This window comes from Leopardus geoffroyi, chromosome C1, assembly GCF_018350155.1.
Source record: "Leopardus geoffroyi isolate Oge1 chromosome C1, O.geoffroyi_Oge1_pat1.0, whole genome shotgun sequence".
Lineage (NCBI taxonomy): Eukaryota > Metazoa > Chordata > Mammalia > Carnivora > Felidae > Leopardus > Leopardus geoffroyi.
The window spans coordinates 189,621,348-189,642,509 of record NC_059328.1 but is presented as its reverse complement, the minus strand read 5'-3'; the positions used below and the strand labels follow the sequence as shown (position 1 = coordinate 189,642,509).

At 37.6% G+C, this 21,162-nt stretch overlaps 1 protein-coding gene across 50 annotated transcripts in view; it reads right to left on the bottom strand.

Annotated features, from left to right (window-relative positions):
• ABI2 (abl interactor 2) overlaps positions 1-21,162 on the bottom strand; it is a 122,850-nt gene that overhangs the window by 7,343 nt on the left and 94,345 nt on the right. For 24 of the 50 annotated variants that reach the window (XM_045480860.1, XM_045480836.1, XM_045480840.1 and 21 more), the window contains 2 exons: positions 9,899-9,985; positions 5,660-5,833 (listed from right to left, as the gene is read on the bottom strand). In XM_045480860.1, the coding sequence (XP_045336816.1) occupies positions 5,660-5,833; positions 9,899-9,985 (261 nt within the window). The remainder of the gene's footprint in view (positions 1-5,659; positions 5,834-9,898; positions 9,986-21,162) is intronic. The other 26 variants (XM_045480890.1, XM_045480847.1, XM_045480871.1 and 23 more) reach the window with 2 other exon arrangements.

Sequence of the window (21,162 nt, the reverse complement as noted above, 5' to 3'; positions counted from 1 at the left end):
TTATACTTCTAACAAGAAGTTACAAGAACACAAGAACAGATGGCTTGTTAGAAGGAAGGAATAGAAAATAGGACACTGACAAACAGGTTGAAGTTTGCCAGGAAGAATTTAACACTATTAAATAGTATAGCTAAAACTCAATCCCAGGTTTGAGAGCAAGCTAAGGACAGTGGTTAAGAATGTAGGCTCTCTTGGGGCGCCTGGGTGGCGCAGTCGGTTGGGTGTCAAACTCTTTTATTTTTTTTTTAGTTCATTTATTTAGAAAGTGTGAGCAGGGGAGGGGCAGAGAGAGAGGGAGAATCCAAAGCAGGTTCCACACTGTCAGTGCAGAGCCCGACGTGGGGCCTGAACTCACAAAACTGTGAGATCATGACCTACGCCAAAATCAAGAGCCAGATGCTCAACCAACTAAGCTACCTAGGCACTCCTGATTTCTGACTCTTTGATTTTGGCTGAGGTCATGCTCAGCATGGAGCCTGCTTAAGATTTTCCTTCTGCCCTTCTCCCCCACTCTCTCTCTCTCTCTAAAATCAGTGAATGAATGAATGAATGAATGAGGGCTCTAGGTTTATACCACCTAGTTCAAATCCCAGCTCTAGCACTTACAAATTTACAGAACATACTTAACTTTCCTAAGCTTCTTTTTACTCAAATGTATAATGGGAATTACAATAGTGCTAACACCTCAAAACAACGTAATATTGTCATATTAAATGAAACAATGCACATACAATATGTACCCTAGGACCTTGTTGATAAGTAACCATTATCTATATAAATGTTAGCTTCTTTTATTATCATTTATAGCTATTATGATATACTGGCTTTTCTGAAACACTAACATTTTCTGTTATATAAATAATTTTTGAACCTCAATTTCCTAGTTTGCAAAATGGGGAGATTAACTGCCTTACTAACGTAATAAGTCTTGCATTATGTCAGGCACATAATAAATACATGAAAATATCTGTTCTTAGGGCATCTGGGTGCCTCAGTCAAAGTTTGACTCTTGATTTCAGCTCAGGTCATGATTTCCTGAGGGTCGTGGGATTGAGCCCCGTTTTGAGCTCTGTGCTGAGAGGGGGGGAGCCTGCCTGGGATTCTCTCTCCCTCTCTCTGCCCATCCCCTGCTTGCACACATGCACATGCTCTCTCTCTCTCTAAAAACAAATAAACCTTAAAAAAAATAAAGAAAACATCTGTTCTTTACCCAAGTTAAATCAAGATACTTACATATACACATTATCTCCATTTGGCAGGTAAGGGCAGTAATCAAGGGTTAAGATAAACCACCTCCTATGACAGTGGTTCTCCACCCTGGAAGAACCCTAAAAAATTCTGATGCCTGGGTTCTGTGCCCATGGATTCTGATTTCATAGGTCTGGAGGTGCAGACATATTAAATGCTGCCTAGATGACTCTAAAATGCTGGCAGGTTGAGAACCAGGCCCTAAGGTCTAAGACAACAAAATGAGTCATTAGACAGTAGCCTTAACATTGATGCACACTCAAACAAAAAAAGCAACCACAAGCTAAGCATGGTTGGTTATTTTTGTTTTGCCAGAAAGAGTAAGAAAGAGCTTAACTGATTTTCATGTTTTAAAAGATCTGAAATTATCAGCTAAATCAAACTTTGAAAAATATCTTTGGGAACAATTCAGGCATATTCTTTTAAACTTTAAAGGGTTACTTGGACTGAAAACAACTAATTTTCCTCTCTTAAAATTTCTCCAGAGTTTTACACGTTCACCGAGGAGTACGTTTTTAGAAAGCAAAATCTTTCATTGGCCGTTCTCAAGGAATAACTGAGCTGGTTCTTCAGAGCTGAAAACTGTCATCCCTTAACTAGGACAGTATTAAAATTAGGTAGGGAGTTTGTAAAATGTCAATGCCCAAAGCCACACCCTAGTGTAGTGCCTTGGGCTCATTTGTTTTTCTTAAAAACTGCTTTATTAAGGTTTAATTCAGACACAAAATACAACAAATAAGTTTTGCCAAATATATGCACTTGTATATATGACAAATATATAACCACCACCACAATCATATAGAACATGCCCATCACCCCAAGGTTTCCTTTTGCTCCTATGTAATTTTCCTCACCATGGAAACTACTGATCCAGATTTCATTTAAATGGAATCATGAAGTATGAGTCTTTAGTGTCTAGATTCTCTCATTAGTATAATTGTGTGAAATCCATCCATGTTGTTGCTTGTATCAGTAAGTCTGTTTCTTTTCATTGCTGAACAGTATTCCACTGAATGGATGGATATCTCACAAGTAGTTTATCCATTCACTAGTTGAAAGATATATGGGTTGTTTCTAGGTTTTAGCTATTACGAATAAAGCAGTTATGAACATCTGAGTTCAAGTCTTTGTGTGAACATAGATCTTCACTCCTCTTAAGTAAATAGGAAGGAACTGACAGACCAGCTTGCAGGTGTATGTCTAACTTCATAAACTGCCAACTGTTTCTCAAAGTAGCTGAAACATGCTGCACTCTTACTAGCAGTGCTTAAGAGCTACAGTTTCACCACACTTTCTCCAACACTTGGTATTGCCAGTGTTTCTAACTGCAGCCATTGTAGAGGGTGTGTAGCGGTATTTAGTTTGGTTCACTGTAGCTTTAATTTGCATTTCCCTAGTGACTAATAATGTTAAGCATCTTCTCATGTGCTTATTTGCAATTCATGGACCTAACTGGTGAAGTGTGTTCAAATTTTTTTTTCTCAAGTTGTCTGCCTCCTTACTGAGTAATTTAGCGAAAATTCTTCCTAATCTACGCTTGCCTTGTCATTTTCTTTACCAGTGTCTTTGAAGAAGAAAAGTTTAATGAAATTCAGTCTGTCAATTTTTTCTTTTAAGCTTCATGTTTTTATACACTCTATACATTTTTTTTTTCCTAATCCCAGGACACAAAGATTTTCTCCTGTATTTTTCTCCAGAAGTTGTATAGTTTAGGTTTTACATTAGGTCTATAATACATTTCAAGTGAATTTTTGTGTAAAGTAAGGGTAGAAAGTACATGAACATTAGCTTTGTACCTTTACTTTACCATACATAAAATTTTTCCTGGATTTATTCCTCACTTTTAGGTAGGGCAAATCTGATTACTGTTGCTCTACCTTGGCCAGCAGTGGAAGTCTGCTATTTGTTATTGTAAGCTCCACAGGTGATGGATATTCAACTGTTAGAGCATATTTGTTGAAAACACTATCCTTTTCCACTGAATTACCTTGGCACCTTTGTCAAACAATATATGTGGATCTATATTCTATTGATTTATATTTCTATACTAACATCAGCACCACACTGTCCTGAATACTATAGCCTTAGTTTAAATCTTCCAACATTAGTCTTAAAAAAAAACAACAGTTTTGATTCTACTAGATGTCTTGCATTTCTATGTAACTATCAGAATCCCCTTGTCAATTTCCATAAGAATGGCTGGTGGAATTTTTATTGGAATTGCATTAAATTTCCAGCTCAATTTGGGGAAAGCCAGTCTTTAAACAATAATGATCAAAGAACATAATGTATCTCTCAATTTATTTAAGGCCCTTATTAATTTCTTTTCATGTTTTATAGTTTTCATTATATAGGTCTTACATATATTTTATTAAAGTTATCCTTAAGTATTTCATATTTTTGATGTTACTACAAAAGGTACAGTTTTGTAAATCTCAATCTCCAAGTATGTGTTGCTAGTATATAAAAATCCAATTAACTTTTCACATTGACTTTGTAGCCTATAGTCTTGCTAATAAGCTTGCCTTTTAGTTATACCAGCTTTTTTTGTAGATTGCCTTGGGGATTTTCTACACATAAGATCATATCTGCAAATGAAGATTATTTCATACTGTCCCACATATCTGTTGCTCTGTTTTTGGTTTTTCTCCATGTCTCATTTTGGATAGTTTCTATTGTCATATCATCAAAGTTGCTGATTTTTTCTTCTGAAGTACCTCAGATACTGTGATTTTTCATCTCTAAGAAATTCTATATGGTTTTCTCTCTTTTTGTAAAGATATTCTACTTCTATCTCATGTTTTTGTTTTCTTTTACTTTCTTGGACATATGTGGCGTTTGTAATATTTTTTGTAATAGCTATATAACATCCTTTGTTAATTCCTCCAGCTCAGTCATTTTAGGTTTGTTTCTATTGACTGACTTTTTAGTTACGACTTACATTTTCCCGCCCCCCCCCTTTTTTTATATATATTTTATAATTTTTGATTGGATGCTGACACTGTGAATCTTACTTTTTGGTGCACTGGATTTTTTTTGCTTTTTTGAACAATGTTGGATTTTGTTCTGGAGATCAATTAAGTTACCTGAAGTCAGTTGGATTGCTTTCAAGGTCTGCATTCAAGCATTTATTGGGGCAATCCACAACAACCTTTAGTCTAGGGCTAATTTGGACCCATCACCGAGGGACAGAGTTTTGAGGCCTCTTCTCTATGCCTTGTGTATTACATGGTCTATTCTGGCTGGTTCAGGAGCATGAACTGTTCCCAAGCTTGTTATTTTGAATGATTTTTTTGCATACTTCTTTTTGGTTGTTCTTTCTCCAATCTCAGGTAGTTTCTTCACACACATGCACAGATCAATATTCAATCCCAAAATCTTAAGGGGACCCTTCTGCAGATCTCCGGGGCTCTGTCTTCTGTCTTTGTGTAACTACTTTTTCTCTGTGGCCTCCTAAGACTCTGATCTCTATCTTGTCTATGCAGTGAGATCTCCAGGTTCTGTATGGGTTCCATCTCCTTGCACTATGACCCAGAAACTTCCCCAAGTAAAGCAAGCTAGGACAATCAAAGGTTTACCTCGTTTGAGTTCCTTCTCATAGTCTACCACTGCCTATTATCCAATGTCTGAAAATCATTATTTTTTATCTTTTTTTTTTCTGGATTCATTCTTGTTTTAGGAGGGTAGGTAAATCTGATTACTGTTGCTTTATCTTGGCCAAATTGGAAGTCCATTATTTGTTAATGTCAGCTCCCCAGGTGATTCTAATGTGGTCAGTTTTTAAAACCAGTGAGTCAGTAGCTTTGATTTCCTTAACAGAAAATTTCAAGATAGCACACATTTTTTCTGAGCTAATAAGTCTTGGTGAGATTTGGAAGTCTGTGTCCCAGAAGTGTCATGTTACTATTACCTAATATGTTTAGAGGAACTTTTTACTAAAAGAAATGCCAAATACTATTTTGCAAAGAAACTAAGAAATCATTATTGTTTGGAAGAAAGTTTCATATGGAGATGCTTAAACTAAAATATCTGATAGAAGATACCACAAAAGAGTGCTTCAAAGCATGGGGGTAGGAATAACGAATAATTTAGAAAAACTATCCTCTTCCTGAGGCATTCCACTAAAGCCCTATTTTTAAAATTTTTGTTTTACTGAAGAAACCACTCATAAAAAAGCATGTTCAGTAAGAACAATAAATAAACAATATAAAATCAAATAGTCACAGAATTTTACTAGTGTGGCTTTCAAAAATCATGAGCCTTGTAAACTAAATTAATAAGAACGTTGCACAGATTATTACAAGCAAAAGTTTACCTATCAGTAGAAAGTAAGATTCTCTTCAGTACCAGTAAATTCCATTTCTATGTAGAGGTTTCTTCCCATCCCTCTAGATATCCCTCTGAAACTTACCCTTTTCCAAGTAAGACCTTGGAGCCCACGGTGGGTCTTCTTCAGCATAAGGATCACTATACTCGACCACAGCTGCTTCTTCCTCTTCATAATCTTCTGGAGGAGGAGGTGGAGGGGGGGATTCATCAAAAACTGGTTCTTCCACAGGTGGTGGTGGAGGTGGTGTATCTGAAACTAAGAATGTATCAGGCTGATAACAAAACTACATGTTATGTGAAGTTCAATATTTCCTATCCAAGCTTCTACGTACATGGTATATAAATCTAGACTTGAAAATAATGCTCTTTCAAAAAATGAGTAAGGGAAGGCTCTCCACCAACTATAATGTTTCAAATCTCCAAGCATGACTTTCTCCTCTCTCTGGGTCAGGGCTGATGGGTGTTAAAGTTTAGCTAAAACAATTATTATTAGAGCCTCCTGGAACCTATTTATACTAATACATCAACCTCTTTTTCAAAGAAAGAAAGAAATACAATATAGTTTGGCTTTACATTATATCCAGTGAGTGGTGGTTATCAGAAATATTACTAATTTGGACATTTATAACCATATTTAATTTATAATAAATTAGAATGCACCAGTGAATAATCAAATATTGTAATCTGCATTCCTCTCAATTTTTTAATAGCATTTTACCAAATTTAGTGGGATGGAAATCACAAGACTGGATAACTTCATCCATGAAGATGCTTGTGTTTGCTATTTTTTATATATAGAAAGAATTTTAACAATTCAGACTAATATAGGATCCAGAATTTCTTTAGGCTAAATACCCAAGAGTGATTTAAAAATCTCTCCTTGTAGAGATCTGCTTCCACTGCTCAGGTATCGGCATATAATAACATCTAAAAGATTATCTCCAAACTCTGGGAACTCAAAGCTTTCAAAATACTTGGTACATAAATAAGCACAGCTCAGCAAAAACTGAGTAAAGCTGCATTTATCAGCTACGCAATTTTATGTATTAATTTTTATTATGAGGTATTAGTACTGTTTCTGTGAAATCCTCTAAGCGATCTTGTTAATTTTCTATCTTTCATATAAGCCTACTGATTCAATCAAATGGATTTGAGAAGACTGCTGATGTCTGGTGAGGATAAGCCACATCATTAGCCACAGGATAATGATAATATCATTATCATATTCTGTCCTATTCCAATATTCTTTCACCTGCTGCCACTCTACCTCCCAACCTATCTGCTTTATGCACTTCAAAACTTTCCTCATTAAAAGTAATTCTTGGGGGTGCCTGAGCAGCTCAGTCAGTTAAGGGTTCTACTCTTGATTATGACTCAAGTCATCTCACAGTTCATGAATTTAAGCCCCATGTTGGGCTCCACACTGATGGTGCAGAGCCTGCTTGGGATTCTCTCTCCTTTCTCTCTGCTCCTCCTGCACTTGCACACTCTCTCTCAGGAATAAACTTCAAAAATCCTTAGAGTTTAAAAAAAAGAAAAAAGTAATTCTTTAGGGGGGCGCCAGGGTGGCTCAGTTGGTTGAACGTCCAACTCTTGATTTCAGATCAGGTCATGATCCCAGCGTTGTGAGATCGAGCCCTGCATCAAGCTCTAAGCTGAGCATGGAACATGCTTAAGATTCTCTCTGTGTGTCCCTCTGACCCTCTCCCTCACTCACACTCTCTCTCTCTAGAAACAAAAAATTCTTTTAGTACTAATGGGTTTTTTAAATAAACAAAAAATATAGAAATGTGATTTAGCATATATTTTATGAGAAATTGCATATGGTTGGGGTAAGAATCAACAATATAAACAACATAACCTATTTGCATTTACAAGGTAAAGAAACTGACTTTAAACAATTACACAAAACAAAGATCCAAAGGAATACTGTCTTTCAAAACAATCACCTTGAGAAATTACACTACAAAATTACTCAAAGATTCTGCCATTGCTCATTTTTTACCTTTTCTTATAATGCCTCAGAGTTAATGAGAGTAACATAAGCTACCATTTTTTACTTAAAATGTTCTAATTACTCAGCTAGCACTTTATTTCATTTAATCTTTACCTTGGGAGGTGGTGTTTTTAAGCCTCATTTTATGGATGTGGAAACTGGCTTTCCAAGATTAAGTACTACTATACTAAATAAGTGGAAAGCAAGAATTTGAACTTCAATGCCTATGATCTTAAAAGAAACACTATGGGAAGAGATCAATTTGATAACTTTGAAGTCATGGTTCATTATTACTCATTCAACAAAGATGAACTGAAAGCTTACTATGGCTAGTTACTATGCTCAGCACTAGGATAGAGCAGTAGGCTTAAGTCATAGAGACATAGACAACCAAATTATCACTTATATAATCAAGTGTGGTAAGTGCTTTAAGTCATTATGGAAAACAGAGGAACAGACCAAAACTCTTACGTGGGTCAGGAAAGGCTTCCTGAATCTGAAGGATAAGTAAGAGTTAATGGCCAGAGGGTAGGATGGAGTGAAGGTGGATATTTCATGTCGGATGTAAAGGGGAGAAAAAAAAAAAAAAAGATAAAGTAGGAACTCTTCAAAGAACTAGCCAAAGTTCAGCAGGAAGAGGCATGAGGAAGCTGAAGAGGATTAAGCAGGAAGGGCCTTCAACAGTTTGAATTCTATCCAAAGAGTAATGGGGTGCCATAGAAGGATTTTAAGAAGAATAATAGAATCATAGCTGCACTAATTAGCCCAGGATACCTGGTTCCAAATAATTCCAGACTGTTTCCAAACATCAATCTTATTACAGACTAAGTAAGTATCTGCTAACCACAGAGTATTTTCAAAATAATATACCTGAAAACTATGAAGATAATTCCAAAGACAGGTATGTATCTTTCCAAGGTGAATGTTTTGAAAAAAACAACATTCATTTGAATGTAGAAGTCCTGCTATGTCTGTAAAATCAGCCACAGCTCACCTCATATACAAAGTTTTCTTATTTTTATACATTTTTAGGTGAGAAATGTATATTACTATTGAAAGAAAGAAAAGACTATTCCAAAAAGCAATCACACTATGATAAACATTGGAGCTGCTCATGGTTTACCTTCCAATAAACAGAAGTTAAATAGACTATTTTCAGAAGCTAGCAAACAGAGGTGTAAAGGCACCTGAAAGAGATACTGAGCCCTCAGGCAAGTAAGACTGGATTATAGCCAGTTAAAATACAACAAAGAAATGTGTTCATAAAAAGGGGGCATTTAGTTAGCTATAGAAGCACAAAAAAACAAAAACAAAAACAAAAAATACCAGGACTGTGTCAGATGCTTCTCTAAGTGCTGGGGAAACAGCCAGCCAACAGAACAACCAAAAATTCCTGCTCTCATAAGAGCTTACATTCTAGAATTGGCAATGCCCATTTCCAAAGAAGTAGGAGTCCTAAGCAACAGAGTGCCAGTATTTCTACCCCACTGGTGAGACCATCCCTGTTATGAGATGCATACACTGGGCTCCTTCATACTGATGGCATTAAAACTTTCATTAATGTAATGCCTCTCATTCAGATTCCATGCCCATCATGCAACCTTACAATTGTGATGTGGGCTCCTTGTGTAGACTGCTGACAAAAAGAGAATTCACCTATCATACAGACTATATTCATTGGTCTCTTTACCAGCAATTCCTCACTGAATATTGATATAGGCCTCCTGCTTTGTAGACATCAGTCTCCTGAGCTTCCTTAATGCTTCCCTAGGAGAAGACTGAATGTGTCAATAATATTAGTTATTTGATCCTGCATTGCTCAACACGAGACCACAGGCCAGTGTAAATTCACTGCCAATCTATGAGGTCTCCTGGGAGACAGACTGATAATTTTGCTTCCCTGAGACCTACCATGGCATGGCCATTTTTACACCTAGAATCCCAAGACTGGGGAAGATTCTCAAGCCGGCCATAACACCCTACAACTCCAGTGACAGAAAACTAGGCTACTACTTGCTTGAGCAACTCAGAGAAAAAGATGCGATATCTGATGACTAAAGAGCATCTCCTTGGTTAGAAGTGGTTTTTGTTCTTATACGTGCTTTATTTTACTTTTGTATTATCTTCACTACCAGATTTAAGTTACCTGAAAGTAGAGAACTTCATCTTATTTTATCATTCACACTAGCTGCTCACACAGTGACTTGTTCATAATATTCAAATATTTGAAGTATTAGCGATATGAATGACTATTCAGCCAATCATATATAAATGACATTTTATGCCTATAATCTGATCTACAGCATAAAGAAGACATAAACTTACTATTTTCTTGGACTCGGGCCACAAATCCCATTAAAGGTAACTGAGGAGTTACCTGTAGGATGGAGGGAGGAGGAGGAGCAAGAGATACTGCAAAAACAAAAAAGGTGTGGAGGATAAGGGGTAAGGGCAAGTTACATTAAAAGGAAAGGATAATACAATAAAACAAACATATAAGGAGGGAAACCACTATGTACAAATATTTTACAAAAAGATCCTCTTTTAAGGGATAATACATTAACACAAAAAATACAAAGTATTAGGGGGAGTTTTAAGAATGTTTCAAAACTTGCAACAGGAAGCATTTATTATATACAGATCTAGTCTAATATGTAATGGCAAACTGATCTGGTCATATCGCTAACATGTCTTCTCGAAGAAAGAATATCTTCAGATTATCATGAATAATTTGTTTTTCAGGATTTTAAAGGTTACAAGTTTAATGTTCATCAATACAAGAAAAAAAAAACATCACATCCCAACATCCTAAATTTATACTTTTCATTGCTTCATTAACAGACAAAGTTAAGTAGTTCTTCATTCATTAACTAAACAAATATTTACTGACTTTCTAGTAAGCAGTAAGCACTTTGCTAGGAGACGAGTATCAAAACCATTCTAACAGGTCTGAGTCATTATAATTTTTCATAATCCCAACTCCTACAAAAAAAAAAACACTGGCCTCATTCAAATCATTCTCTCCACCCAAGGTGTCTTTCCTTCTATCTCAAACACTGGTACAGCGCCTAGCACTAGTCAGCATTCAACAAACGTTTAACGTATATAAATAAACCAGATACATGCCCAACAATTGCCCAAGATTAATTCTACAGTTATAGTTTCCTTCAGAAGGGGTATTAAGTATGGTATACATCTTTTTATAAAAAGAGAACACCTTTATTAACTCCAAATTACAGTTAAGACCAATACAACTAAGAAGATGAATAAGAGTCACTACCCTCAAAGAGATCACATTGTAATTGGGAATATAAAACAAAATAATAACCTTAACCCAACAATGTTTATGCGAGAGGCAGCAGTAGTGATGGTGCAGTGTGACGGTGGTGGGGGTACAGGATGGGGTAGTGGTGAGGAAGGCCACGTAGAAATTACCTCTGAACAGGCACTAGAAGAAAAAGGAGTTCAATACACAGACAAGAATGAGAATCAAAGGAAGCTGAAAAACAAGTGACGGGCAAAGGCTTAGAGGTATAAAACAGCATGACCAGTTCACAGGACTGGACATGTTTCTATATGACTAGCATAAAATGGCCCAGGGAGAACATACAAACCTGGAAAAGTAAAGTGTTTGGATATGAAATAGAGAAGTACCTTAGGTGAAAGATTGCTTAGTGGAAAGAGACTGGACTTTAAAGTCATTCAACGTCAAATATCTGATTTACCATTTCCTTGTTGTTGGAACACCAAGTAAAAACTTCTCTGAGCCTAATCCATTAATGTAATGAAAAAGAGTGGTTTACTTTACAGAATGATTGCAAAGATTAAAAAAATCAAAAAACTAATGCACGTAGAGAACCTAATGCAGGACCTGGCACAAAAAAAAAAAAAAAAAAAAAAAAAAAAAAAAAAAAAAAAAAATCAAGGCTGCATAAACAAAAGAAAAGGAGAGAACTTAGTGTGAAAAAAGTGCCACTTGGTACTTCTGGGTAACTAAGGAACATATATAATGCAGACAAGAGCTAAGTTATTAATCCTGAAGAATATCTAGATATAAGGGACAGAGCAGAATAACCCTAGAAATGGGTACCTTTTCTTTTTATAAAAGACACCTGTTGATTAGGTTTTTCCCTTAAGTCATACTTCTTGATAGTAAACCCTTAAGTTGTATGTCTCCCACTTGCAAAGACTTGGAACAATTTGATATGGTCACAATACCCTATGTTTCCAAACTTAGGAGAAGATGACATAATGAACATAGAAATAGCAGAGACAAAGCTGATAAAAGAGAAAGAACAGCAGGCAGCAACTGGCACTTCTAGAAAAATAGAATCAGGTATATGTTCATATCAAATAAGATGAAATGTTCCTCTTCTGTTAGCACCAGTCCCAACCTCTCCTAGAACAGAAAAGCAGGAAATTTCCCACTTCAGATATTGTTTCTCATCCAAATTGAAAAAAAAAAAAAAATGAACTGCTGGTACTAAACAAGAATGATTAGGTGTTTAACTCAGAACACTGCTTTTGTAAGTAGAGTTTATTATTTTTTAAGATGAGTATTTATTTTTTTGCTAGTTCTGAAAGTGAAAATCTGAAACCATATTGGTTTTAAGAAGTCCACTGACAGCACCCCAGGTAAAAACCAATCCCAAATCTTTCTAAAACAGAATTACTTTACAGCAAAACAAGTTAGATTTTTTTCAAAGCCCGTCCATGTTAAAAAAAAAAAATTCAGTTCCAAATGGAGTTTACAAAGGCAACCCCAAATGCTACCCCCCACCCCAGGGAAAACTTTTTAGGTGATGGTCTAAATTAATTCAGATACCACAGCATTTTCTTTCTGGACCAAATTAAGAATTCATCTGACCAGAACTCTTTTTTTTTTAATATGAAATTTATTGTCAAACTGGTTTCCATACAACACCCAGTGCTCATCCCAACAGGTGCCCTACTCAATACCCATCACCCTCCCACCCCCCCTATCAACCCTCAATTTGTTCTTAGTTTTTAAGAGTCTCTTATGTTTTGGCTCCCTCATTCTCTAACCTTTTTTTTTCCCTCCCCTCCCCCATGGTCTTCTGTTAAGTTTCTCAGGATCCACATAAGAGTGAAAACATATGGTATCTGTCTTTCTCTGTATGACTTATTTCACTTAGCATAACACTCTCCAGTTCCATCCACGTTGCTACAAAAGGCCGTATTTCAGCCTTTCTCATTGCCAAGTAGCATTCCATTGTACGTACAAACCACAATTTGTCTATTCATCAGTTGATGGACATTTAGGCTCTTTCCATCATTTGGCTATTGTTGAGAGTGCTGCTATAAACATTGGGGTACAAGTGCCCCTATGCATCAGCACTCCTGTATCCCTTAGGTAAATTCCTAGCAGTGCTACTGCTGGGTCATAGGGTAGATCTATTTTTAACTTTTTGAGGAACCTCCACACTGTTTTCTGGAGCAGCTGCACCAGTTTGCATTCCCACCAACAGTGCAAGAGGGTTCCCGTTTCTCCACATCCTCGCCAGCATCTCTAGTCTCCTGATTTGTTCATTTTAGCCCTTCTAACTGGAGTGAGGTGGTATCTGAGTGTGGTTTTGAATTGTATTTCCCTGACGAGGAGCGACATTGAGCATCTTCTCATGTGCCTGTTGGCCATCTGGATGTCTTCTTTAGACAGGTGTCTATTCATGTCTTCTGCCCATTTCTTCACTGGATTGTTTCTCGGGTGTGGAGTTTGGTGAGTTCTTCATAGATTTTGAATACTAGCCCTTTGTCCGATATGTCATTTGCAAATATCTTTTCCCATTCTGTTGGTTGCCTTTTAGTTTTCTTGTTTGTTTCCTTTGCTGTGCAGAAGCTTTTTATCTTCATGAGGTCCCAATAGTTCATTTTTGCTTTTATTCCTTTGCCTTTAGGGATGTGTCAAGTAAGAAAGTGCTGCAGCTGAGGTCAGAGAGGTTTTCTCCTGCTTTCTCCTCTAGGGTTTTGACGGTTTCCTGTCTCACATTCAGGTCCTTTATCCATTTCGAGTTTATTTTTGTGAATGGTGTAAGAAAGTGGTCTAGTTTCATCCATCTGCATGTTGCTGTCCAGTTCTCCCAGCACCATTTGTTAAAGAGACTGTCTTTTTTCCATTGGATATTCTTTCCTGCTTTGTCAAAGATTAGTTGGCCAAACTTTTATGGGTCTAATTCTAGGGTTTCTATTCTATTCCATTGGTCGATGTGTCTGTTTTTGTGCCAATACCATGCTGTCTTGATGATGACAGCTTTGTAGTAGAGGCTAAAGTCTGGGATTGTGATGCCTCCTGCTTTGGTCTTCTTCTTCAAAATTACTTTGGCTATTTGGGGTCTTTTGTGATTCCATACGAATTTTAGGAGTGCTTGTTCTAGCTTCGAGAAGAATGCTGGTGCAATGTTGATTGGGATTGCATTGAATGTGTAGATTGCTTTGGGTAGTATTGACATTTTAACAATATTTCTTCTAATCCATAAGCATGGAATGTTTTCCCATTTCTTTATATCTTCGTCAATTTCCTTCATAAGCTTTCTATAGTTTTCAGCATACAGATCTTTTACATCTTTGGTTAGGCTTATCCCTAGGTATTTTATGCTTCTGGGTGCAACTGTGAATGGGATCAGTTTCTATATTTGTCTTTCTGTTGCTTCATTATTAGTATGTAAGAATGCAACTGATTTCTGTACGTACATTGATTTTGTATCCTGCGACTTTGCTGAATTCATGTATCAGTTCTAGCAGACTTTGGTGGAGTCTATTGGGTTTTCCATGTATAATATCATGTCATCTGCAAAAAGTGAAAGCTTGACTTCATCTTTGCCAATTTTGATGCCTTTGATTTCCTTTTGTTGTCTGATTGCTGATGCTAGCACTCCCAACACTATGTTAAACATTAGTGGTGAGAGTGGACATCCCTGTCGTGTTCCTGACCTCAGGGGGAAAGCTCTCAGTTTTTCCCCATTGAGGATGATATTAGCTGTGGGCTTTTTATAAATGGCTTTTATGATGTTTAAGTATGTTCCTTCTATCCCGACTTTCTCGAGGGTTTTTATTAAGAAAGGATGCTGAATTTTGTCAAATGCTTTTTCTGCATCGACTGACAGGATCATATGGTTATCTTTTATTAACGTGATGTATCACATTGACTGATTTGCGAATGCTGAACCAGCCCTGCAGCCCAAGAATGAATCCCACTTGATCATGGTGAATAATTCTTTTTATATGCTGTTGAATTCAATTTGCTAGTATCTTATTGAGAATTTTTGCATCCATATTCATCAGGGATATTGGCCTGTAGTTCTCTTTTTTTGCTGGGTCTCTATCTGGTTTAGGAATCAAAGTAATGTTGGCTTCATAGAATGAGTCTGGAAGTTTTCCTTCCCTTTCTATTTTTTGGAACAGCTTGAGAAGGATAAGTATTATCTCTGCTTTAAATGTCTGGTAGAATTCCCCTGGGAAGCCATCTGGTCCTGGACTCTATTTGTTGGGAGATTTTTGATAACTGATTCAATTTCTTCACTGGTTATGGGTCTGTTCAAGTTTTCTATTTCTTCCTGTTTGAGTTTTGGAAGTGTGTGGGCTCTTAGGAATTTGTCCATTTCCTCCAGGTTGTCCAGTTTGTTGGCATATAATTTTTCATAGTATTTCCTGGTAATTGCTTGTATTTCTGAGGGATTGGTTGTAATAATTCCATTTTCATTCATGATTTTATCTATTTGGGTCCTCTCCCTTTTCTTTTTGAGAAGCCTGGCTCGAGGTTTATCAATTTTGTTTATTTTTCCAAAAACCAACTCTTGGTTTCATTGATCTGCTCTACAGTTTTTTTTAGATTCTATATTGTTTATTTCTGCTCTGATCTTTATTATTTCTCTTCTTCTGCTGGGTTTGGGGTGTCTTTGCTGTTCTGCTTCTATTTCCTTTAGGTGTGCTGTTAGATTTTATATTTTGGATTTTTCTTGTTTCTTGAGATAGGCCTGGATTGCAATGTATTTTCCTCTCAGGACTGCCTTTGCTGCATCCCAAAGCGTTTGGATTGTTGTGTCTTCATTTTCATTTGTTTCCATGTATTTTTTAATTTCTTCTCTAATTGCCTGGTTGACCCATTCATTCGTTAGTAGGGTGTTCTTTAACCTCCATGCTTTTGGAGGTTTTCCAGACTTTTTCCTGTGGTTGATTTCAAGTTTCACAGTATTGTGGTCTGAAAGTATGCATGGTATGATCTCAATTCTTTTACACTTATGAAGGGCTGTTTTGTGACCCAGTATGTGATCTATCTTGGAGAATGTTCCATGTGCACTCGAGAAGAAAGTATATTCTGTTGCTTTGGGATGCAGAGTTATAAATATATCTGTCAAGTCCATCTGGTCCAATGTATCATTCAGGGCCCTTGTTTCTTTATTGATCCTGTGTCTAAATGATCTATCCATTACTGTAAGTGAAGTATTTAGAATCCCCTGCAATTACCACATTCTTATCAATAAGGTTGCTTATGTTTGTAATTAATTGTTTTATATATTTGGGGGCTCCCGTATTTGGCACATAGACATTTATAATTGTTAGCTCTTCCTGATAGATAGACCCTGTAATTATTATATAATGCCCTTCTTCATCTCTTGTTATAGCTTTTAACTTAAAGTCTACTTTGTCTGATATAAGTATGGCTACTCCAGCTTTCTTTTGACTTCTAGTAGCATGATAGATAGTTCTCCATCCCCTCACTTTCAATCTGAAGGCGTCCTCAGGTCTAAAATGAGTCTCTTGTAGACAGCAAATAGATGGGTCTTGTTTTTTTTTTTTATCCATTCTGATACCCTATGTCTTTTGGTTAGAGCATTTGGTCCATTTATATTCAGTGTTATTACTGAAAGATATGCGTTTAGAGTCATTGTGATGTCTGTAGTTTTCATGCTTGTAGTGATTTCTCTGGTACTTTGTGGTCCTTGCAACATTTCACTCACAGAATCCCCCATAGGATCTCTTGTAGGGCTGGTTTAGTGGTGATGAATTCCTTCAGTTTTTGTTTGGGAAGACCTTTATCTCTCCTTCTATTCTGAATGACAGACTTGCTGGATAAAGGATTATTGGCTGCATTTTTTTCTGTTCGTCACATTGAAGATTTCCTGCCATTCCTTTCTGGCCTGCCAAGTTTCAGTAGATAGGTCTGCCACTAGTCTTACCAGTCTCCCTTTATATGTTAGAGCGTGTTTATCCCTAGTTGCTTTCAGAATTTTCCCTTTATCCTTGTATTTTGCCAGTTTCACTATGATATGTCGTGCAGAAGATCGATTCAAGTTACGTCTGAAGGGAGCTCTCTGTGCCTCTTGGATTTCAATACCTTTTTCCTTCCCCAGATCAGGGAAGTTCTCAGCTATGATTTGTTCAAGTACACCTTCAGCCCCTTTCTCTCTCTCTTTATCTTCTGGAATTCCTATTATACGGATATTGTTTCATTTGATTGCATCACTTAGTTTTCTAATTCTCCCCTCATACTCCTGGATTTTTTTAGCTTTTTCTCAGCTTCCTCTTTTTCCATAATTTTATCTTCTAATTCACCTATTCTCTCCTCTGCCTCTTCAATCCAAGCTGTAGTTGCCTCCATTTTGCACCTCATTTATAGCATTTTTTAGCTCCTCATGACTATTTCTTAGTCCCTTGATCTCCATAGCAATAGATTCTCTGCTATCCTCTATACTTTTCTCAAGCCCAGCGATTAACTTTATGACTATTATTCTAAATTCATGGTCCGCTATATTGCTTAAATCGTTTTTGATCAATTCGTTAGCTGTTGCTACTTCCTGGAGTTTCTTTTGAGGAGAATTCTTCCGTTTCATCATTTTGGATGGTTCCTGGGGTGGCATGGAACTGCAGGGCACTTCCCCTGTGCTGTCTGTAGTAACTTGTGTTGGCGGGCAGGGCCGCAGTCAGACCCAATGTCTGTCCCCAACCCACCGCTGGGGCCACAGTCAGACTGGTGTGTACCTTATCTTCCCCTCTCCCAGGGGCAGGACTCACTGTGGAGTGGTATGGCCCCTGTCTGGGCTACTTGCACACTGCCAGGCGTGTGGTGCTGCTTTGATGGGATCTGGTGTATTAGCCGGGGTGGATCTACAAGGTGCACAGAGGCGGGAGGGACAGGCTTAGCTCGCTTTGCCCTCGGTGGTCCCCTGCAGGAGGGGCCCTGCAGCACCAGGAGGGAAGCAGACCCATTGGAGGGATGGATCCACAGAAGCGTTGGGTGTTTGTGCAGTGCAAGCAAGTTCAGTGCCAGGAACTGGTTCCCTTTGGGATTTCAGCAGGGGGATGGGAGAGGGAGATGGTGCTGGCCAGCGTCTTTGTTCCCCGCCGAGCTGAGCTCTGTCTTCCGGGGCTCAACACCTCTCCTTTGCAGTGTCCTCTCGCCCTCCTGCTCTCAGAGCAGAGCTATTGACTTATAACATTCCAGACGTTAAGTCCCACTGGCTGTCAGAACTCACGCAGTCTGGCCCCTCCGCTTTTGCAAGCCAGACTCGAGGGCTCTGCCTTGCCTGGTGGGCTGCCCCTCCACCGCCCCAGCTCCCTCCTGCCAGTCCGTGTAGCATGCATCACCTCTCCACCCTTCCTACCCTCTTCTGTGGGCCTCTCGTCTATGCTTGGCTCTGGAGAATCCGTTCTGCTAGTCTTCTGGCGGTTTTCTGGGTTATTTAGGCAGGTGTGGGTGGAATCTAAGTGATCAGCAGGACGTGGTGAGCCCAGCGTCCTCCTATGCCGCCATCTTCCTCCTCCCTACTATCTGACCAGAACTCTTGTGAACCAGAAAATCCTACTTTAAACTAGATTTATCTTTCTTAGAGCTGAATAGAAAATCAACCATTCTAGGAGATTTAAGCAGGAATCTGATGAGAAGAATTATTTGCAATATTCAGTCTAGTCCTAGGCATCTTGTGAACAGGGAAGGGCAGCGAGTAAGTAGACATTTGTTTTCATTACACTTAGCTAAGATGATTCCTCATATGACAACACCCTTTCCCTATAACCACCAAAAGGTCTCTAAATGTAGTAATTTTATGTTCACAATATACACTAATGATGTTAATGTGAGAAGATGTCCTCACCAAGTGACTGGACCAAATACACACACAAACACACACACACACACACACTAAAAGGCTCTGCAAGCAAACCAAATTTACATTATGAGTCTGTGCTGATGAAATATATAGCCTTTCCAAGCATGACCTTCCTGGTTATTTATAAAATCCTTTGTAGCACAATCTTTGAGGCTTATTGTTTTAAAACATCCAGTTCAAAGAGTTCTGAGGGGCACCTGGGTGGCTCAGTCAGTTAAGCATCCAACTCTTGGTTTCTGCTCAGGTCATGATCTCATGGTTCCTGAGTTCCAGCCCCATGTCAGGCTCTGCACTGACAGTGTGGAGCCTGCTTGGGATTCTCTCTCTCCCACTCTCTCTACCCCTCCCCTGCTTGCTCTCTCTCTCTCTCTCTCTCAAAATAAATAAATGGACTTTAAAAAATAAAAAAAAAGTTTTGAAAAATCACTTAGGATTTTACATCTTATTTCTACAGGTTTATAAATACTCTGAGAAAAGCAGACAAAACAAACATCCTCAATACTACTACTAAAACCATTAAAGAATACCACCTTTAGAAGTTGTATTTATCTGACAGCCCATTCAGGTTTAGCTGCTTATATTTTACATTGCAGTGAGGGAAATGATTTAAACAATTCATTTTAAGAGTGAAATATTTTCTGAGCACCTGGGTGGCTCACTCAGTTAAGCATCCAATTTTAGCTCAGGTCATGGTCTTGCAGTTTGTGGATTTGAGCCCTGTATTGGGCTCTGTGCTGACAGCTCAGAACCTGGAGCCTGCTTCAGATTCTGCATCTCCCTCTCTCTGCCCCTCCCCCACTCGTTCTCTGGCTCTCTCTCTCTCTCAAAAGTAAACATTTTATAAAGTGAAATATTTTCTAAACATGAGTAGCAAGGAGTATTTAAAAGTGAACTTAATGATACTCAGTAAGGAGGCTTTTTTGATGGAAGAGTATATGGTTACCAAATAATTATCAATTCTGTAGTCTCAGAAGGGTTAAAAGAACTGGATCATTGTTGTTATTCCTTTTGAACCAAAAGAGTCACAAGATGTTATGCCAAATGAAAGTAGCAAATTAACAGTTTAAAAACATAACTTGTATTAATAATCAGTGTAAAGGGCCTATCTGGCTTACTTGGTCATCTGAGAATATACATACCACTGTTCAGTTGTTCCCTTGCTTTTTCGTTCTTAGAGTAAGCATTCTCTAACAAACACTAAAGACTGCCTAAAATAAGGATTTGAAAATAGCTTCTTGCCACTGCTCTTTATTCATACTCTGCTAAAGCTCTACCACATCTGCATTCTTCTGGAAATTTATGGTAAGTATCATTTAGTGAATATATGTTATTGATTTCTCTTCTGCAATATCACCAACCCAATATAATTTTTTCATTGTTTCTTTTTAGTTGTTTTTAATAACATTCAGTGGTTAAAACCTGGCATTTTCTCTGTGTAAAACACAATACTCATTCACAAATTCCTCATACAAACTATATATAGTCACATTTCTTGCAACCAACATTCCACTTTATGAATTAGATTTTTTTTAAATCTTTGCTATAAGAAAATATGAGCAGTATAATATAGGATATCTATTAAAAAAGGTGTTGGTACTTAAATACATTACTGATTCTTTAATGTTATGGATTGAATATTTATGTATCCCCTAAGTTCATAGGTTGAAATCCTAATGTGATGGTATTAGGAGGTGGGACTTTGGGAGGCAGTTAGGTCATGAGAGTGGAGCCCTCATGAATGGAATTAGTGTCCTTACAAAGGAGACCTAGAGAACTTCCTCTCTTTTCCACCATGTGAGGATACAAGAAGATAGCAGTGTGCAACCCAGAAGAGAACTCGAGACATTGACCATGTTAGCACCCTGATCTCTGACTTCCAGCTTCCAAAACTATGAGAAATAAATTTCTGTTGTTTATAAACCACCCAGTCTCTGTTATAGCAGCCTAAACTAAGACACTTACCAAACGAGGTTTATATATGTAAATGTACAAACACACACATACTTATTTACCACCAAAGTGCTTCATATTGATATTTAAAATAAAAACTGTTAACTTGTTAGCTCTATTTGTTTCAGTGACTCTCTTTGCAGCTGACAAGATGAATGATACATTGGTATTCCTATTTCTTTGACTACATTTTTAAGAAACAATGAGAGCCAAAGGGATTTCAGTTATGCCCTGATCAAAGTGTTCCTTTCATTAAATTGCTTCTGAAATAATCTCATTAGAAAACAATTACTGTACCCTTAGGATCATTACAAAACAATTATTGTACTCTTAGGACTTGGCACTTCAAATAAATTCCACCAACAGTTCTCATAATTCCATATTTTAATTCCTATGTTTGGTTGCCTTTTCAACTCAAACCAACTACAGTAACAGTGCTGCTAGATTTCCATCTCACAGAAAATCACATTGAATTTAGAGACACATGAATCCCAGCCTGTCAGCTCATCCCTTCAG